Source organism: Cynocephalus volans, chromosome 4 (genome assembly GCF_027409185.1).
Source record: "Cynocephalus volans isolate mCynVol1 chromosome 4, mCynVol1.pri, whole genome shotgun sequence".
Taxonomy (NCBI): domain Eukaryota; kingdom Metazoa; phylum Chordata; class Mammalia; order Dermoptera; family Cynocephalidae; genus Cynocephalus; species Cynocephalus volans.
Window position 1 is genome coordinate 27,020,326 of NC_084463.1, and position 17,999 is coordinate 27,038,324.

The window sequence follows — 17,999 nt, forward strand, 5'->3', positions numbered from 1 at the left end:
GGAGGGGCCTAGGGTGCCATCTCCGCTGGCCCGCTGGCCCCTGCCGGCATTCACTCCCCCAGGACGCGGAGGCAGCTGCCGATGCTGGGGAGGCAGGTGGGGGTGGCAGCACCTCCCCGACCGTTCTTCTCTGGTCTCGCACAGACCGCAATGCGCGGGTTCAGAAGGTCTTTAATGGCTACCTGAGGATCACAAATGAGAACTTTCTGGACGCCTATGAGAACTCAAACTCCACTGAGTTTGTAAGCTTGGCCAAAAAGGTGAAGGAAGCGGTGAGTCCAGTTCCTGGTCGGGGAGCCCTGGCCCTGCTGTCTACTCTGGCTGCCACGCCACCCCCCTGGCAGAAAGGGCACTCCTGGAAGTGGCCTGGGCTTGGGGAATGGTCACTGCTACTCTTTGGCCTGCCATGAGTCTTGTCTCCTCCTCCAGCTGAAGCTGTTATACAGCACTGTCCCCGTCCTGGGCCCCTACCACAAGGAGTCGGTCGTGACTGCCTTCAGGTGTGTGCTGGGGACAAGTTTCAGGTGGGGTGGTTCCTGGTGTGTCGGGAGTGGGAATGGCGTGGTGTAGTTTGTGCGACAAAGCACCCTTGTCACCCGCGGGGTGATGAAGCTGGAGGTCCTGGCTTGGAGAGCCAAGGCGGCTGAGGGTCCTTCCTGCAAGTTACTTAGCATGCTCGATTCTTACGTCTTCAAGGCAGGGCTGCCCATGGCGGTGTTGCTAGGGCAAAGTGTGCAGATGCACAGGGAATACTTTGCACGGTGCCTGCCACATGAGCCGCCCTCAGTAATGTGGTGATTTATGGGATTTATTTTTCCAAATTTGTGTTTGCGGGGATTGGGGTGCTCAGAAAGGCTTCAATGGGTCCTCAAATTTTCCTCGTTTGGGCAGTTTTCAAACATCCTTTTCCTTTCCTTTAAAAAAATTTTTTATAGGCTCGATTCCTAGAGTACTTTTTATTTCACTTGTTGAATTGAATGCTGTGTGGCAGATGGCATTCTCAGCCCCTTTGTCAGATCAAAAAACAGACTCAGGAAGGTGATGCCCAAGCTAGTGGCCAGACTCCAATCCAGGCTTTTCCCTCACTCCTAGACCTGAGGCCCCAGGATATGTCTGGTTGGGGTGGGCGAAGGGGCAAGCTCTCTCGCCTGGGGGACGGAAAGGAGAGTGGGCACAGGGGGACCGTGCGCGTTGGTCTCGGGGAGCGCGGGGCGGGCGGTGTCCTCAGGCCGGCCGGTCTCCCCAGCGAGGGCAGCGTCATCGCCTACTACTGGTCGGAGTTCAGCGTGCCGTGGCACCTGGCGGAGGAGGCGGAGCGTGCTATGGCTGAGGAGCGCGTGGTCACGCTGCCGCCGCGCGCGCGCGCCCTGCAGTCCTTCGTGCTGACCTCGGTGGTGGCCTTCCGTGAGTCCGGGCGCGCCTACGCGGGGTGGGGCTGGGCCCTGCAGCGGGAGCCACCACACCCAGAGCGCAGGGCGCGGGCGAGGAGACTGCTGGCGGGGCACCTCCCTTAGGATGATAAGGAAGCGGGAATAAGGAAATACCCGCATCAGTAAATATTTTATTCTCGTTCTTCAGCCACTGACCCCAGAACAGTGCAGAGGAGACAGGACAGTAAGTATCATGATCCTCACCTTGTGGGTGGAGAAGGGGAGGGACACTGGCAGATGCTCCTTCCGTCAAGGAGGTCCCCAGGAGTCAGACGGTACCGATGGCCGCCTCCTCCCTCCCCTCTTCCAGGCCCCTCTGAGAAGCACCCTCCTCCGCCTCCCCCAGCCCCAGGGCAGCCTGGCTCATCTCAGAGGGGCCGGGCCTGCGGCGTGTCCCCACGGGCTGCTCCTGCGGCTCTGGCCGGCCCCGCCCCACCCACGCCCTCCTCCGTGTCTCCTGCACAGGCAGATGCAGCTTCGCCCTGCACGCCCGCAGCGGGCAGCAGTCTCGCTTCACCACGCCTGGCTTCCCCGACAGCCCGTACCCAGCTCGCGCCCGCTGCCAGTGGACCCTGCGGGGGGATGCCGGCTTGGTGCTGAGCCTTACCTTCCGCAGCTTTGACGTCGCGTCTTGCGACGAACGTGGCAGTGACCTGGTCATGGTGTATGACACCCTGAGCCCCGTGGAGCCCCATGCTGTGGTGCAGTGAGTGTCCCGAGAGCGCAGATGGGGCTGTGGGGACTGGGCGGCCTCCTGAGCGAGTTGCGGTGACCCGTGCACGGCTTCCAGGCAGCAGAGGACAGGTGTAGTGTGATCCCGAGCATGAGCTCCAGTGGGAGAGGCAAGACAAGGAGGCAGGGTGGGCAGGCTTAGGACTGGCTCGTGCGAATAATGTCAGCAGGCTCTGGAGCAGAGGGCTGCCCCCAGGTGTCTGGTACCGGGCCCTGGGGTGATTAGGGCAAGGAATAATGGCCCTGAGTGTGAGCGCCTGATGGGGGAGGGTCGCCTCCGATCGGTTGATTTGCATATGAAAGTGGATTTGCAGGTGAGTCCTTTACTATCTCTTGGAATTGGTGCGGTTTCCCCAGGATCAGCAAGGCCGCAGCTGTCAAAGCATCAGAATTGCAGGAAATAGGGCCGAGCCCGTGGCGCATTCGGGAGAGTGCGGCGCTGGGAGCGCGGCGACGCTCCCGCCGCGGGTTCGGATCCTATATGGGACTGGCCGCTGCACTCACTGGCTGAGTGCCGGTCACGAAAAAGACAAAAAAAAAAAAAAAAAAAAAAAAAAAAAAAAAAAAAGCAGGAAATAAAGGGGCATGATTGATACACCTGGCAAGAAGGCGCTGAGATGAGTGCCCCAGCCAGCCCCACGTCAGGGTGCAGCACACCTCAGAGGTGCTGTGGATGGGGGGCGAACTGCCTCTGCCTGACTCAGTGGGCCAGAGCCTTCTATTGCTGTCTGTGGAAATGAGCTGGGCAGACATTTTGTGATTAATAATGGGCTGAAATTCAGACCAACTGCAAGCTAGAGCCATCTGCTGCCACAGCTGAGCAGCCAGGACTTCTGTCTAAGCACCCTGTTCCATCTTTCTAATTTATTAATTGTACGACAAAGCAATGCATGGTCCCGATAGGAAAAAGTGGAAATTGACAAGCAAAAGGATGACAGAAGTCACCTGTCATCTCACTACCTAGAATAATCACTGCTCAGTTTTTGATGTACATGTTCTCTCAGACTTTTTTGCTGTGTGTGTGTTTGTGTGTGTATTTAGAAATAGTATTATACTGTACATTCTGTTTTGTTACCTGATTTTTTAAAATGAAGGATATTATGGTGATCTCTCCAAATCAATCAACCTGTCTCTAACCATCGTTTTTAGTGGCTGCATAACTCACACTGTTTAGGAGCAGGAGGACACAGTCGTTAACAGTGTGGCTCTGGAGCCTGAAGGCCTCAGTTTGAATTCCAGTCCTGCCACTTATTAACCGTGGAACCTTGAGCCAGTTACTGAACCTCTCTGTGCTTCGGTTTCCTTATCTGTAAAATGGGGATAGAGTTGTTGTGAAGATTATGAGAACCTTGCCTGGCATGTTCTTAATAAGTGTTGACTGTTACTGCAGGTTGAGTAACCCTTATTCAAAGTATGTGAGACCAGAAGTGTTTTGGATTTTGGATTTTTTGGATTTTGGAATATTTGCATTACACTTACAAGTTGAGCATCCCAAATCTGCAAATCTGAAATCTGAAATGCTCCAAAATCCAAAACTTTTTGAGCATCAACATGATGCTCAAAGGAAATTCTCACTGGAGCACTTCAGATTTTGGAGTTTTGGGTTTGGGATACTCACCCTGTACTACTACTATTATTATTTAGCCCATAATTTATTTTATGAATCCTCTGTGGTTAGGCATTTAATGTTTCTCAGTCTTAGCTCTTTTAAACAAAGGTCAACAGTCTTGTCACTAAATCCTTACTCATGTTGATTGTTTGTGTGGGTAGAAACTTGACTGAGGGTCTTTTTGACCCCACCCTTGGCTTTCTGTGGACAGGACCAGGGTTAGGGATGGGGTCCTTAGTCCCCTCCGCTTGGGGAGCCCCATTGGGTGTGAGAAGTTTGGGTTCTGCTCTCTCTAATGCCCCATCCCTCTGCCCCCACAGGCTGTGTGGCACCTACTCTCCCTCCTACAACCTGACCTTCCTCTCCTCCCAGAACGTCTTGCTCGTCACGCTGATAACCAACACTGAGCAGCGACATCCTGGCTTTGAGGCCACCTTCTTCCAGCTGCCTAAGATGAGCAGTAAGGAAGGACAGGGGCAGGGCGGGAACTGCTGCAGGCCTCGGAGAAGGGGACAGGCCTTACCACAGTGTCACCTTGAGCTAAGGGGCCTCAGGCCAAACCCTGTGGCTGGCAAACTGGCCCAGGTTAGTGACAGAGGTTTGAAGCTTGAGCCAAGGGACATTTTGCTGGCCACCCGGGTCAGGAGCCTTCCTTAAAGCAGTTAAAGCTGTCAGCTTCCCAGCACCTTGCTGTGAAGTATCCAGGTGCTCAGGTCCGCAGCTCCAGGCCTCAGGCCAGCTGTCCCCTGGGCGCTCTCCTTGCCCTCCTGCTCAGCCCAGCGGGTCCTCTATCCTCAGCACTCTCTTCCACCTTTCCTCTCAGGCTGTGGAGGCTACTTACGTGAAGCCCAAGGAACATTTAGCAGCCCTTACTACCCAGGCCACTACCCGCCCAACATCAACTGCACGTGGAACATTGAGGTAGGAGCTGTGTGTGTGTGTGTGCGCGCGCGTGTGTGTATGAGACAGGGAGGGAGCTGGATGCTCCAGGCTGGCAAAAGAGGAAGGGCAGAGAACAGTGAAGACGAGCTCCTCCTGCAGCCCCAAAGAGGCCACATACCTGGAGACCCGTGGGGTTAAGAGTTCCTGCTGCGGTGTCAAGCAGACCCAGACTCAGATCCTGGCTCCTGCATTGGTGACTAGTTGAGGGACCTTGGGCCAGTTGCTTAACCTCTCTGTGCCTCAGCTTGCTCCGTAGAGTGAGGGTGGTGGTGTCTGTGTCTTAGCGGTGCCGTCAGGATGACATCAGAGGGAGTGTGAAACACAGAGGGTATTTGTTAAATGGCAGCGAGAGAACAGTCATGCCCCTATGACATGTCACCCCAATCAGAGATCCGTCTCTTTTTCTTTCTTCGAAAATGTTGGGAGAACTTTCTGGCCTTCTTTAGTAATAGAACCGTGTCTCTTCCTGCTCCAAGCTGTAGCAGCTCCCCGCCCCCTGCCATGTGACATCCTTGGGATTAGGAAAGAGGGAAGACGCATCAAGTCCCAGCCGTGTCTCTCCCTTCAGGTGCCCAACAAGCGGAATGTGAAGGTGCGCTTCAATCTCTTCTACCTGCTGGAGCCCAACGTGCCACAGGGCACCTGTCCCAAGGACTACGTGGAGATCAATGGGGAGAAGTGAGCACCTGGGGGAGCAGGGCCTGCTGCTGCTGGTGGGGAGGGCAGAGCAGGGGTCCTGTGCACCCCCCAGTGCCCTGGCTCCCAGCCATCTCCTCTCACCTTGTGCTGTCTCCAGGTACTGCGGAGAGAAGCCCCAGTTTGTTGTCACCAGCAAGAGCAGCAAGATCACGGTTCACTTCCACTCGGATCAGTCCTACACTGACAGGGGGTTCTTAGCCGAGTACCTCTCCTACGATTCCAGTGACCGTGAGTGAATGTGGCCAGAGGGAGGGGCCTGGCTACAGGGATTGGCCCAAGATGCACTGTCTGTTCTGTGTTTTATTAGAACGTGCTTTCCTGACTCTAAGGCACTGGAGAATGTAGGATGCATCTCACTCTAGTAGCTTTTTGAAGGAAAAACACTGCTTCACGTACATTTATTTAAAAAGGCCAGCAGTGAACGCTGGTACACACCGTGCCCTTCAGGGATGCCGCCACAGCGTGAGGCACCTGGAGCCTGAGGACTCTCCTCTCTTGAGTTCCTCTGGGCCATCTGTCCCCATCACTGTGACTTTGATAACCTGTGCTTGTCTTTGTAGCCTTTTAGCACCTTTAGGATTAGCAGCATTATTTTGAGACATTAGAAAACTCTGTTAGCTATGTGAACAGCAATTCTTCCCCCTAAGCAACAATTTTTTATTTCAGTCCTGCATCCTAGAATAACTTTTTGGAAGATATTTTAAAAGAGGAAACCACGGGCCGGCCCGTGGCTCACTCGGTAGAGTGCGGTGCTGATAACACCAAGGCCACGGGTTCGGATCCTATATAGGGATGGCCGGTTTGCTCACTGGCTGAGCGTGGTGCTGACAACACCAAGCCAAGGGTTGAGATCCCCTTACCGGTCACCTTTAAAAAAAAAATAAAAATAAAAAAAAAATAAATAAATAAAAGAGGAAACCACATTTAAGTTAAGATTCAATTGCATGGTTACCACCAAAAGTATCAAAGATGAATCTTTGACTTAAAAACTTCCCGTGATGAAAGTGTACCTGTGTAGAGGCGGTGACGACGGCCTCCTCATGACTTTGTCGTCTGCCTCATGATGGCAGTTGTCAGACAGTTTTCACTTTCAGAAACATTGAAATGTGGAAGATACCTTAGCCTGAAGGAATACGTGGTGCTGTTTTACATTTGGGTAGGACACAGGCATTGGTGACTTCCGAGCTCCTGTTGCCCATGTGACAGATGGGGAACCTGGCTCTAGAGGCACGTGGTGGGCCAAGGACACAGGGCACAGAAGGGCCTGCAAATGCAGCCAGCTTCTCTGCACTGTGCCTGGAGCTTCCTGGGCTTTCATGGTCAGGAGGGACCCTGGCCAGCCCTCCTCTGCACTGGCTGCTGGTGTAGGAAACCCCTATGTTATATATCAGTGGGCCTGGGTGACTCCCTGATTCCTGGGCCCAGTGCCTGTCCTGCTCCTCTCTGTTTTTGGGCTGGGTCCTCAGTGGGGCTGCGATGTTGGCTCTGAGGGAGGTGGGTGGATGGGTGCTGTGGACTTCAAGCCTGCCCTGCACCGTGCAGCGTGCCCCGGGATGTTCACATGCAACACTGGGCGGTGTATCCAGAATGACCTGCGCTGTGACGGCTGGGCTGACTGCACCGACTACAGTGATGAGCTCAAATGCAGTGAGTTGGGCTGGGAGACTTGGGCCTATTTCCTCCTGCCCTGTTGTGTCCCGTGGCTCCCACCAGCTGACCCCAGATCAGGAAGGCTGAGGTGGCGAGAATTTGTTCTTACACCCCTGTGTAGACCTTTGGCCTCCCCCTCCTCTGCTGGCTGGAAATCCTGGCTTCTGTCGGGGTGGGCGCTGGGGGCTTCAGCAGTGCTGAGGTCAGCTTCTGCAGCTGGTGGTGCGGGGTGCTCCCGCCACTCTACAGATGGGAAAGCAGTCCCCAGGTAGCTCCGTGATTGCCCAGGCTTCCCTGGGACACGGGGAGTGATGAGCATGTCACAGAGGGGCTGAGGGCCCAGCTGAGCCTGGCAGCTGATTCCTGCCCCTCGCCTACTCCAGAATGCAACACCACCCACCAGTTCACGTGCAAGAACAACTTCTGCAAGCCCCTCTTCTGGGTGTGCGACGGCGTGAACGACTGCGGTGACAATAGTGACGAGCAGCAGTGCAGTGAGTGTCTGGGAGGGTGGCTGTCTGGGTGTCCCTGCGGGTGCGTGCATGGCTGTGGCCTGTCAGGCTGTCGGTAAGTACTTGTGCTCCCCAGGTTGTCCGTCTCAGACCTTCAAGTGCACCAATGGAAAGTGCCTCCCACAGAGCCAGCAGTGTGATGGGAAGGACGACTGTGGGGATGGGTCCGACGAAGCCTCGTGCAAGAGTGGTGAGGCCCCACCCTGCTACCTTCTGGGGCTTTTCTCTTCATGGAGCTGCTGGAGCTGCACCCAGAGAGGGCAGCCATGAGCACTCTCATGTGCGGTGTGCCCAGAGCTGATAGACACAAACCGCCTGTGTGTTGAGTGTGATGAGAAAGGGTGTCCGTTGGGGAAGAATCTTCTAGAAGGTGGATACCTGTAGCAGGAATGCAAGGACAAGGGGTGTGCAGGAGCGGGGCAGGTCTGGGTGTGGTGGATGGATCACGATCTGCCACCAGGGGTCGCTGGTGCTGACTCTGGCTTCTGGTTGGGTGCTGCAGGGGTGCTGCAGAGGTACTGATTCCCTCCCTGGTGTCTTCCTTGAACAGTGAGAGTCATCACTTGCACTGAACACACCTATCGCTGCCACAACGGGCTCTGTGTGAGTAAGGGCAATGCTGAGTGTGACGGGGAGGAGGACTGCAGCGACGGCTCTGATGAGAAGGACTGTGGTAAGCGGGGCTGCCGTGTATGCTTGTGCAGGGTACCCACCTGAGGGCACACGGGAGAGGAAAATCCTGCTAGCATCTGGTTTACCCAGCTCTGTGCCCAGTTGACAGGGTGCATGTGCCTGGAGGAAAGGAAGACCTTTCCAGTTAGCACAAAGGCATTGCCTGTGTCCTAGAGAAATGCCCAAGGCAGCCAGCACGTTAGCGCCTCTGTGGCACACGGCTGGGGTCCTGGCCGCAGGGCCAGGCTGGCTTCTGCTCTGTAGACATGGCCACGGGTAAGTGGCCTGCAGGAGAGAGGGCCCAGCTCACCCGAGCGCTAGGCAGGGTTTCACCTTGCCCACCCCATACTATATTTTGCAGCCTCTGTGTGTTTCAGAAGCACTGGCCACTGATTAAATTTGAGCGTAGCTGCAGCCGTTCTGTGACTTCATGTCACCCTCTGCTTTTCCCTATGGGAAGAGCTGTGCCCTTCAGTATTCAACAAGGAAATCTAGGTAAATGACTCCAGAAGCAAATCTAAGCAAACCAGCAGGCATCTGGAGGCCCTACAGTGCCTTCATGTGGTATGGAGGAGGTGGGACTGTGAGGGTTTTGAGTTTGGGAGCAGGGGAGAGGGAGGGGCCAGGTGGAAGTCAGAAGGTCTGTGAGGCTCAAAGATAGTTCTGGAGTCCCTCACGCCATGCCTGTTCCTGTAGTGCTGTGCACACCAACAAGTGCCTGGTGTGTGTCCCCTCGGGGCTGGGTGCCCCCTCTTGACTCACTGTCCTTTTGTTCTCTGTCCCCATCTCTAGACTGTGGGCTGCGGTCATTCACCAGGCAGGCTCGGATCGTTGGGGGCACAGATGCAGAGGAAGGGGAGTGGCCCTGGCAAGTGAGCCTCCATGTGCAGGGCCAGGGCCACGTGTGCGGGGCGTCACTCATCTCTCCCAACTGGCTGGTCTCCGCGGCTCACTGCTTTATGGATGACAGATCATTCAGGTGGGTCGCTGGCTGGGCAGCAGGGAGCCTCCTTGCAGGCCACTTGTGTCTGTGAGCCGTTCCAGGGTGGGCTGGCACAGGGTGGGGCAATGGAGGGCTTCATAACAGTGATGGTAAAAAGTCACTTTTGTTAGGTGTTCACTCTTGGTCAGTCACTAACTCTGTGCCTCTTCTAACAACCCCTAACAACTTAGGTCGTCTGTTTATATCCCCATTTTACAGAAACCAAGGTTTGGAGAGGTAAGGGCATTTGCTCAGGCCTGCACAGCTGTTAAGTGGCAGAGCCCGACTTGAGCCCAGGCATGTTGATTCTAAAGCCCATGTGGTTAGTCTCTGCACTGCATGACTCCTTGGGATTGGTTAGGACGAGCCTTGGATTCACATTCCAGCTCTAGCTTGTAGGTGACCTTGGGCAGGTTATTCAAACTTCCTACGCCTTGGGTCTTCATTGATGATGGTGATACTATTAGTTCTCATCCTTAGAGTTGTGAGAATTAAATATGATAATTCATTTGACACTTGGCGCTGTGCCTGGCACATAGCAGATGCTCAGCACGTCATAGCCTCAGACCCATGGGCAGGCAAAAGGCCTGGAAGGAAGGGTCACGTTGCCATTTCAGGACTAGGTGAGCAGGGGCCAGAGTCTGGGGGGAACAGGTGGCATGATGCAGGGCTGGGGCTGTTTGTGTCTTAGCTCCCAGCTTATACAGGCCCTCTGGAAGGAGGCTAAGGGGACAACTTGCTCTGGAGCAGCAAAGGGGAGCGGGCCTTCTAGAAGATTCCCACCCTTAGAAGGAGTGAATGTGCTTCCTGCTGGCTGTGTGGTCTTCCACAGCAGCATCTCTAGGAGCAGGTGACCTGGGCCACCACATCCACCTTTGGCAGGGAGCAGAGACAGGGCCTGCAAGAGGAAGGAGGGCTGGGCTCAGATGCTGGGCTTGGTCAGACATAAGGTGCACATTGCATGGGTGATGGAGATGGGCCGCAGGAGGCAGGGGGCCAGCTCGATGGTCCCTGGCCTCTCTGGCCTGAGACTGTCCCCTTTTTATTTTGTCACACTTAACTCCACACCGGGTGGGAATGATTGTCATTTCTGGGGGATGATGGGAGCTTACTTAAGAATTGTTTTAAATAAATTTTTTATTTTGGAACACAGAGAAGTTGCAAAGATGGTGCAGAGTTCCTGTCACCGTCACCCAGGGTCCCCCGGCGTTGACACATGCTTGTCAGCTCTGAGGAACTAGCACTATCTGTCATTACCATGCACTAAACTCCAGACTTGACTGGGATTCACCAGATTTTACACTAACGTCCATTCTGTCCTGGAAGCCAGGCCAGGTCAGCACACTGCATATCCCTGTCCTGTCTCCAGTCTCCTCTCGTCTGTGACAGTTCCTCAGTCTTTCCCTTGATCGTCTTGAGGCCACGTTTCCTATAGAATGGCCTCCCATCTGGGTTTGTCTGGTGTCTTTGTCAGGATTAGACTGGAATTATGAGTGTTTGGGAGGAATGGCACATCATATTGGCAGGTAAATTATGTCAACATGACATCACTGGTGACACTCATCTTTATAGTTTGGTTAAGATAAGGCTTGCCAGCTTTCTCCACTACAACGTTAACGATTTTCCCCCTTTTTATACTCTGATTTTTCAATGAGAGTCAATTTGGAATTCTGTAAGGAAGATTTATACCTTCTCTTCCATTTATTTTAGTCATTTATTTACTTCATATGGACTTGTAGATTTGTTTTATATTTTGGGGTGTAATCCAATACCATATTTACTCCATTGCTTGTATTGTTCTAGATTTGATCATTGGGAACTCTTCGAGGTTGCCTTCTGTGTCCCCCGCCTTTTTTTCTGAGTAACTTTCTTGCTTTATGGCATTACCAGATGCCCCAGGCTCATCTTGTATTTTCTCTACCCTCCCTGGAATCAGCCATTTCTCCAGGGAGCCCTTTTATTGGGGGATGGTATTTAGAAAACAAGACCTGGCGTCCATCGTGCTTGTTGTAGCTGCAGCGTCTCTGTTCCTGGGCCCTCTTGGCGGGTTGAGCTAGGAAATGCGTGTGTGTACTCACTAAGAACTCACCCCGTGCCCGCGTTTACTGCTTCCTCTTTTCCTTTGCTTCGTTTCATTTCTCATTTTCCTTCCCCTTCATCAGTCCTACTTCTGCCAATTAACAGTGCAGTTAATACATTTAACATCCATCGTTGTTATTAGCATGAGGGAGACACATGTGAATAAGACTTGGTCCCTGTCCTTCCACAGACTTGCCAGGGTAGAGGACAAGACATGTCACACACATATATGCATATGCACACGTGCACACATGCAGTCAGTGCTACGCCAGAACTGTGTCCAGGCTTTCTCCGGCCAGGTGTGCTTAGAATTCCACCCGAGGGGCTGGGGAGGACTCTTGGGAGTGTCTTCGTGAGCTGGGGTGTCTGAACTGAGTGTTGAAACGTGACAGTGTCTGTCAGCAGGACCGGGTGGCTCAGACCTTCCAGGCAAGGGGGGCATTGTGCACAGAGGCAGGGAGATGTGGTGTGTGCAGGGCCCTGGAGTCAAGTCACTTGGAACACATTTCTGAGTCTTCAAGTGCTCGTAGGGGTGTCACTGAGAGCTGGAATAATGTGGTTAAGGGCATAGGCAGCCTGGGTTCAAATTGTGGCCTATAACTTATTAGCTGTGTGATCTTGGGCAAGTTACTTAATCTCTCTGTGCCTGGGTTCTCATCTTAAAATGAGTGGCCCTACCTCTCAAGGCTGTTTGGGGATAAAATGACTTCATGTGTCAGCATGGAGAAGAGGGCTTGGTCCTTCGTAAGCTCTGCCTGAGTGTTAGTGATCATCAAGTGTGCTCTAACACCATGACAGTCACTGTGGGAGGTCGATGGCTGTCTCTTCCCAGCTGGTCTCAGTTGCCGGTCGACCGTGAGTAAGGTGAATGACTAGAGGCTGAGGCTGCTGACACAATCAGATACTGTCCTAGCTGAATAAGGTGGGTTTTAGGGAAAAGACCACTGTGGCAGAATTAAGAAAGAGCTTCATGAAAGCGGGGGCTCGAGCTGAGGTTGCAGGTGAATGGAGCCTGGCTTCGGGGATAGGAGGTAGAAGGCTCCAGGCACAGGTAAGGAACTTGACAAGGGGGTGTTTGTGTTGGGTGTTGGGATTATGGGGTGTTGAGCTGGAGGGGACCGGGGTGACTCTCCTCTCTCCCCCATCTCATCCCATCCTTTTAACCCCCGAATCCTTGCCTCCTGAGTTCTTTGGAAACACCTCTACTGTTTTGCATTTTGCACAGCTACTGCCTGGCTTGCCCTAGCCTAGGTGGCTGCAGCACTCCCTTCTCAGCATGCTAGTCTGTGCTGCACAGGGCCCGAGCGCCCCTCAACTCTGACTGCGTCAGCCTGTTGCTTCAATGCTTGTCACGTTGTGCAGGGTGGGTGGAAACTCATTGGAGTGACTGACGGGGCCATATCATCTGATCCCTGCCCGTCTGTCTGACCCACCTCCTGTCCTGCCTCGGGTCCTCTCCATGTTCAGTTGTGGGGCTTCCTGAATGCCCCCTTTGCTGTCTTTAGATATGCCGCTTTCTCCCCCACCCGCAGGCTTTGGCGGCCACGTCCTGGCTGATTTCCAGGCGGGTTCATGGCTCGCCCTGTTTCCCCATGCTCAGCGCCTCCCCCCTGCTCCCCGTGCTTCTCCATTGCTCTTGGCCTGCTCCTCTGGGGACACTCTCCATGCTGTGCTGGAGTTGGTGGTTTTTATGTCTCTCTTCCCAAGTAACACTGTGAGTTTGAAGACTGGGTCTGGTGCAATTCCTGGAACATCATAGATGCCCAGTCATCGTTGAACGAATGGCTGGCCGGCTGGATGACCACATGGTTGGATGTGAGGATGATCGGGAGAAAAAGTTAGGAAAGGGTCAGGCCAATTAATGGTGATGAGGATACCTGCTTGGGGAGGTGAGGAGGTCTTAGTAGGCCCTGGGAATCCTTTTGGCTGTTGAATGAGTTGAAAAGGATCTCACAAGAGCAGGTTTCAGGAAGCGATTTCTGGCAGCCACAGATGAGAGTGAGGAAAGGCCAGAGGCGCAGCCCAGTTTGAGGCTAGTGCTTCAGTCTGCTGTGGGATTTTACAGGCAGTTGGCAGCAAGAATGGCAAGGAGGGGACGGGCGCGGGGGCAGCCGAGGGTGGATGAGCAGGGCTTCAGGCAGGGGCTGGGAGAGACGGCGGAGGAGGAGGCTGGGTCCAGTGGCCAGCGGGGTGAGAACCGGGCTCCCCTGAGGGCTCAGAGAGAATGAAGACGGCCTTTATGCTTTTCTTCATCAAATGCACATTTTCTGTTTTAAAAACATGTTTTCCCAATTATTTATTTTGAAAATTTTTCAGATCTACAAAAATGTTGCAATGAAAGAAAAAAAAAAAAGACTAGTGCAGCGAACAGCGTTCATGTGCATTGAGTAATTGTTGAATTTGACCACGTTTGCTTTCTTTCTCTCTATTCACACATGCACGTGTATTTTTTGTAACTATTTCTGAGTTGCGTGCAGCCATTGTGACCCTTTTCCCCTGACTACACCAGCCTCTATCCCCTGAGACAAGGAAATTCTCCCTTGTAACCACTGTGTGGTGGGCACATGCAGAAACAGTAGCACTGGTACCATGCTAGAGCTTGCAAACTGTCCACAGTTCATCTGTCCTCCAGTGTTTTGTTTTTTTTTTTAAATTCTAGGATCCAGTCAAGGGTCATCATACCTTGTATTTAGTCATTAGGTTTCTTTAATCTCTTTTTAATCTGTGATAGTTCCCTCAAGGCTTTAATTTTTTGGTCTTTTATGGAATTGACATTTTTGAAAAGTCCAGTCCAGGCAGGATGTCTCTCAGCTGGGATTTTTCTGATTGTTTTTCATGGTTAGAGTTAGGAAGTACTACATAGGTGATATGTCCTTCTCAGGAAACACACAATCTGCCATCAGTGGGGGTGGTTGGGAGAGGAGTCTTAGCACCTGGTGCAGATGGTGTCCGCCAGGTTTCTCCATCATAGAAGGATTTTACCCTTGCATATGAATAAGTAATCTCGGGTGATACTTTGAATCAGTGTGAATATTTTGTTCCCCAACACTTTTTTATCCAGTGGTTTCAGCATCCATTGATGGTTCTTGCATGCACTAATTATTGCTATGGCAGGTGTGAATGTGATTTCTTATTGTATCATTTCTTCTACATTTATTAGGTGGTGTTTCTCTGTAAAGAATAGTTTTCCTTCTCCTGTTATAAATTTTGCTGAAATTATTTTTTGGCTCAGGATGAATTGATGGATTCCGCCACCCCCTCCTTTTAAATTATTCAATATGTACCAGATGGTCCCTGACTTAGGATGATTTGACTTATGATTTTTTTACTTTACAATGGTGAAGCCATGCATGTTCAGTAGAAATTGTACTTTGAGGACCCATACAGCTGTTGTGTTTTTCATTTTCAGTATAGTATTCAATAAATTACATGAGCTATTCAGCATTTTATTATAAAATAGGCTTTGCGTTAGATGATTTTGTCCTGAGCATGTTTAAATGTTTAAGGTAAGCTAGGCCATGATATGATGTTTGGTAGGTTAGGTGTATTAAATGCATTTTTGACTCAGGATATTTTCAACTTGCCACAGTTAATCAGGTCGTAATCCCATTGTACATCAAGACACATCTGGTCCTGTTGTTATTTTGGGTGTTCGTCTTATCCCGATGTCAGCCGCGAAAGCTCTGTCAGCCTGGCTGCATGATGTTTGAGCGCTCACTCACTTCCTGCTGAAAGAAAATGTTGCAGGTTCACTTTATACTCTTGCCCCAGATCGGAAATCAGCCATTTCTCCAGGGAGCCCTGGTTCCCTTTAATGGAGAAGGATATTTAGAAACCAAGTCCTGGGTGCTATTGGGACTGGCATTGCTTTTAGGCCAATTTTTAAAATCATGAGCTTTTGCTGATACCTCACATCTCATTCCATGTCTGTATCTCCCTCTTCCCACCCTGGAAGTTGGCTCCCAGCAACATCCATGTATGTTCGTCTTTGCTTGGTCCTCCAGTGTACATGACACAGTTGTAGGATTGCTAAACCCATTCCACTGCCAACAACAAAGTAGATAAAACTTAATATATTTTTCAATTCATTTTCATTTTAGGGTATACCACTGTGTCCAAAAATTATTTGGATTGATTTTTTGGGTTATTCTTTCTGTGAAAGATCAGATTCCTCAGATACATATTTTTTTTGTAATCAGATTAAAAATGTATTAAAAGAGGGAAAAAAAGAGATCAAGAGGGGTTTAGTGCTGTAGTAGGAGGCACTTAGTAAAGCTTCCAGTGGAGGGTCAAGACCAGGTGAGAGTCATCGCGGTCACCTCCTGCTCAGCGGCTGCCGGGTGCTCTGTGCAGAGCAGCCTGCTGGTGTTCACGGTGGTCCACACCTGCGCTCTGCACTCACGATGGCCATCCTGCTACCTCTCCCAGGTACTCGGACCCCACGGTGTGGACAGCCTTCCTCGGCCTGCATGACCAGAGCAAGCGCAGCGCTTCCGGGGTGCAGGAACACCGGGTCAAGCGCCTCATCTCCCACCCTTTCTTCAATGACTTCACCTTTGACTACGACATTGCGCTGCTGGAGCTGGAGCAGCCAGCCGAGTACAGCACCGTGGTGCGGCCCATCTGCCTGCCTGACACCTCCCATGTCTTCCCCGCTGGCAAGGCCATCTGGGTCACGGGCTGGGGCCACACCCAGGAGGGAGGTGAGCCTCCAGCCTGGGGCCTTCCTCCAAGGCTACGGTGCCCCTGCATTTCCACCCTCTTGGGTGTCCAGCCCAATCTGCACACAAGAGTTGGTGCGGCCTCCAGCAAGAGTTGGAGGGTTGACCTGGTTTCCCTGTGCCTGGCAGGATGAGGCTGTCCAGGATGGAATGGAGCTTCTACTAAAAGGAGCGTGGGATTGGCAGGCTGGGTTCTGGATTGCAGGTCTGGCCTTGCCACTTAACTACCTGAGTGATCTTGAGCAAGTTGCTTAAACTCTCTGACCCTGTTTCTTCATCTGCAAAATGAAGGTTAAAACACCTTCCCAGATAGTGTTTGGTGAATGTGAGAACGTGGGCTTGGAAACACTTTGTGACTTAGAAAGGCCTGCTGAGCTGTCACAGGAACTGGCCCCCACTGCTGCCTGCCCCTTCTGCTGCCACCTGTGGGAAGCAGGCCATTAGTTGGCAAATGCTAGATTGAAAAAAATCCATCATAAAGTTAATATATATTTAGCACATTGCTGAAAACTTACAGAATATAAAGGGAAAAAAAAAAAAAAGAACTGGACTTCCAGCTCTACTGCCCTCACGAACCACGGGGGCATTTTGTGGCCCTTTCTTTTCCTCTTTGTTCTCATACCCGGTTATCGCCATGTAGGACAGATTTTCAGCATGCGCCTGGTTGCTCTATGTGGCTGCACAATACCTCAGGGGAGTGGACGTGCCATCAGTTACCTAACCATCTGTCAGGCACAGGCATTTGGGTTGTTCCGGAGTGTTGCTAGTAGAATGACTCCTGTGGGGAGCAAGGCGAGTGACACTTTTCCCCAGCGTCTGGCTCCGTGGGGAGCCGGCTCCCTGGGTCAGCCTGTCCTGCTTGTCCCCAGGCACCGGGTCGCTGATCCTGCAGAAGGGCGAGATCCGCGTCATCAACCAGACCACCTGCGAGAGCTTGCTGCCGCAGCAGATCACCGCGCGCATGATGTGTGTGGGCTTCCTCAGCGGGGGCGTGGACGCCTGCCAGGTGCGTGGGAGGCGGGGCCTGGGGCGGGCTCGGGAGATGGGGCGGGGCCTGGTGGGCGGGGCGCTCATGCCTGGGCTTGGTCTGCGCAGGGTGACTCCGGGGGCCCCCTGTCCAGCGTGGAGGCGGATGGGCGGATCTTCCAGGCCGGCTTGGTGAGCTGGGGTGAAGGCTGTGCTCAGAGGAACAAACCAGGCGTGTACACGAGGCTCCCTGTATTTCGGGACTGGATCAAAGAGCAGACTGGGGTGTAGAGGCAGGAGCCACCCTCCGGCCACCCCAACATGCATACCTGCAGGCTGACAGGACTGCTGACTACATGCCTGCCTTGGGCCGCCCTACCCCACCCCCGGAACCCAGACTGTGAACTGCATCCCCAGGACTGGAGATGGTGAATCTGCCTGGAGAGCCTCTGCCTCTCTCAGCCTCGAAAGTAGGCTGGGAGGTGGGGAGAGGACCCGCAGTGCGAGTGTCTCAGCTGGGGGCGAAGTTTCGAAGACAAAGCCTCCCCCTCCAGCTCCCTCTTCCTGCAAACCGGCCTCCTCTGTTCCTGAAGAGCAGCTGTGATGTAGCTCTGGGACCTCCTAGTCAGAGGTGGTAGGGGCTGCAGGCTCTGGGCTGTGGGGTCCTAGGGTCATACTCTTCAGGAAAGCCAGGACTGAGGACCTTGGAAAACAGACAGGTCTGAGATTGGACTTGTTTACCCGCTCCCAGGGTGGGCTTCAGTGTGTGTATTTGTGTGTCTGAGTAAAACATTCTATTTTTTTTTCTTACTGGAGTTGATGGGCTCTCCTTCCTCCTAGCTCCATTTGCAGGAAACTGGACATAATTCCCCTCAGCACAGACCCTGAAGTCAGCCCAAATGGGACCACAGTGCCCCGTCACCTTCTCCAGGCCAGCAATGGGCTGTGTTTCTGCTCTTCCTGCAGCTGGATAGGAGGGGCAGAAAGTTCACAGGTTGGCAGGGA

General features: G+C 52.8%; 1 protein-coding gene across 1 annotated transcript in view; it reads left to right on the top strand.

The window, feature by feature from the left end:
• ST14 (ST14 transmembrane serine protease matriptase) overlaps window positions 1-17,773 on the top strand; it is a 37,833-nt gene extending 20,060 nt beyond the window's left edge. Inside the window, exons 3-19 of the mRNA XM_063094644.1 lie at window positions 145-272; window positions 430-500; window positions 1,247-1,404; window positions 1,579-1,618; window positions 1,900-2,136; window positions 4,092-4,231; window positions 4,595-4,692; window positions 5,282-5,391; window positions 5,510-5,640; window positions 6,955-7,059; window positions 7,446-7,556; window positions 7,651-7,764; window positions 8,125-8,247; window positions 9,039-9,225; window positions 15,736-16,010; window positions 16,898-17,034; window positions 17,124-17,773. Of these exons, the coding sequence (XP_062950714.1) occupies window positions 145-272; window positions 430-500; window positions 1,247-1,404; window positions 1,579-1,618; window positions 1,900-2,136; window positions 4,092-4,231; window positions 4,595-4,692; window positions 5,282-5,391; window positions 5,510-5,640; window positions 6,955-7,059; window positions 7,446-7,556; window positions 7,651-7,764; window positions 8,125-8,247; window positions 9,039-9,225; window positions 15,736-16,010; window positions 16,898-17,034; window positions 17,124-17,285 (2,327 nt within the window). The 3' untranslated portion in view covers window positions 17,286-17,773. The remainder of the gene's footprint in view (window positions 1-144; window positions 273-429; window positions 501-1,246; window positions 1,405-1,578; window positions 1,619-1,899; window positions 2,137-4,091; window positions 4,232-4,594; window positions 4,693-5,281; window positions 5,392-5,509; window positions 5,641-6,954; window positions 7,060-7,445; window positions 7,557-7,650; window positions 7,765-8,124; window positions 8,248-9,038; window positions 9,226-15,735; window positions 16,011-16,897; window positions 17,035-17,123) is intronic.
• The last annotated feature ends 226 nt before the right edge of the window (window positions 17,774-17,999 follow it).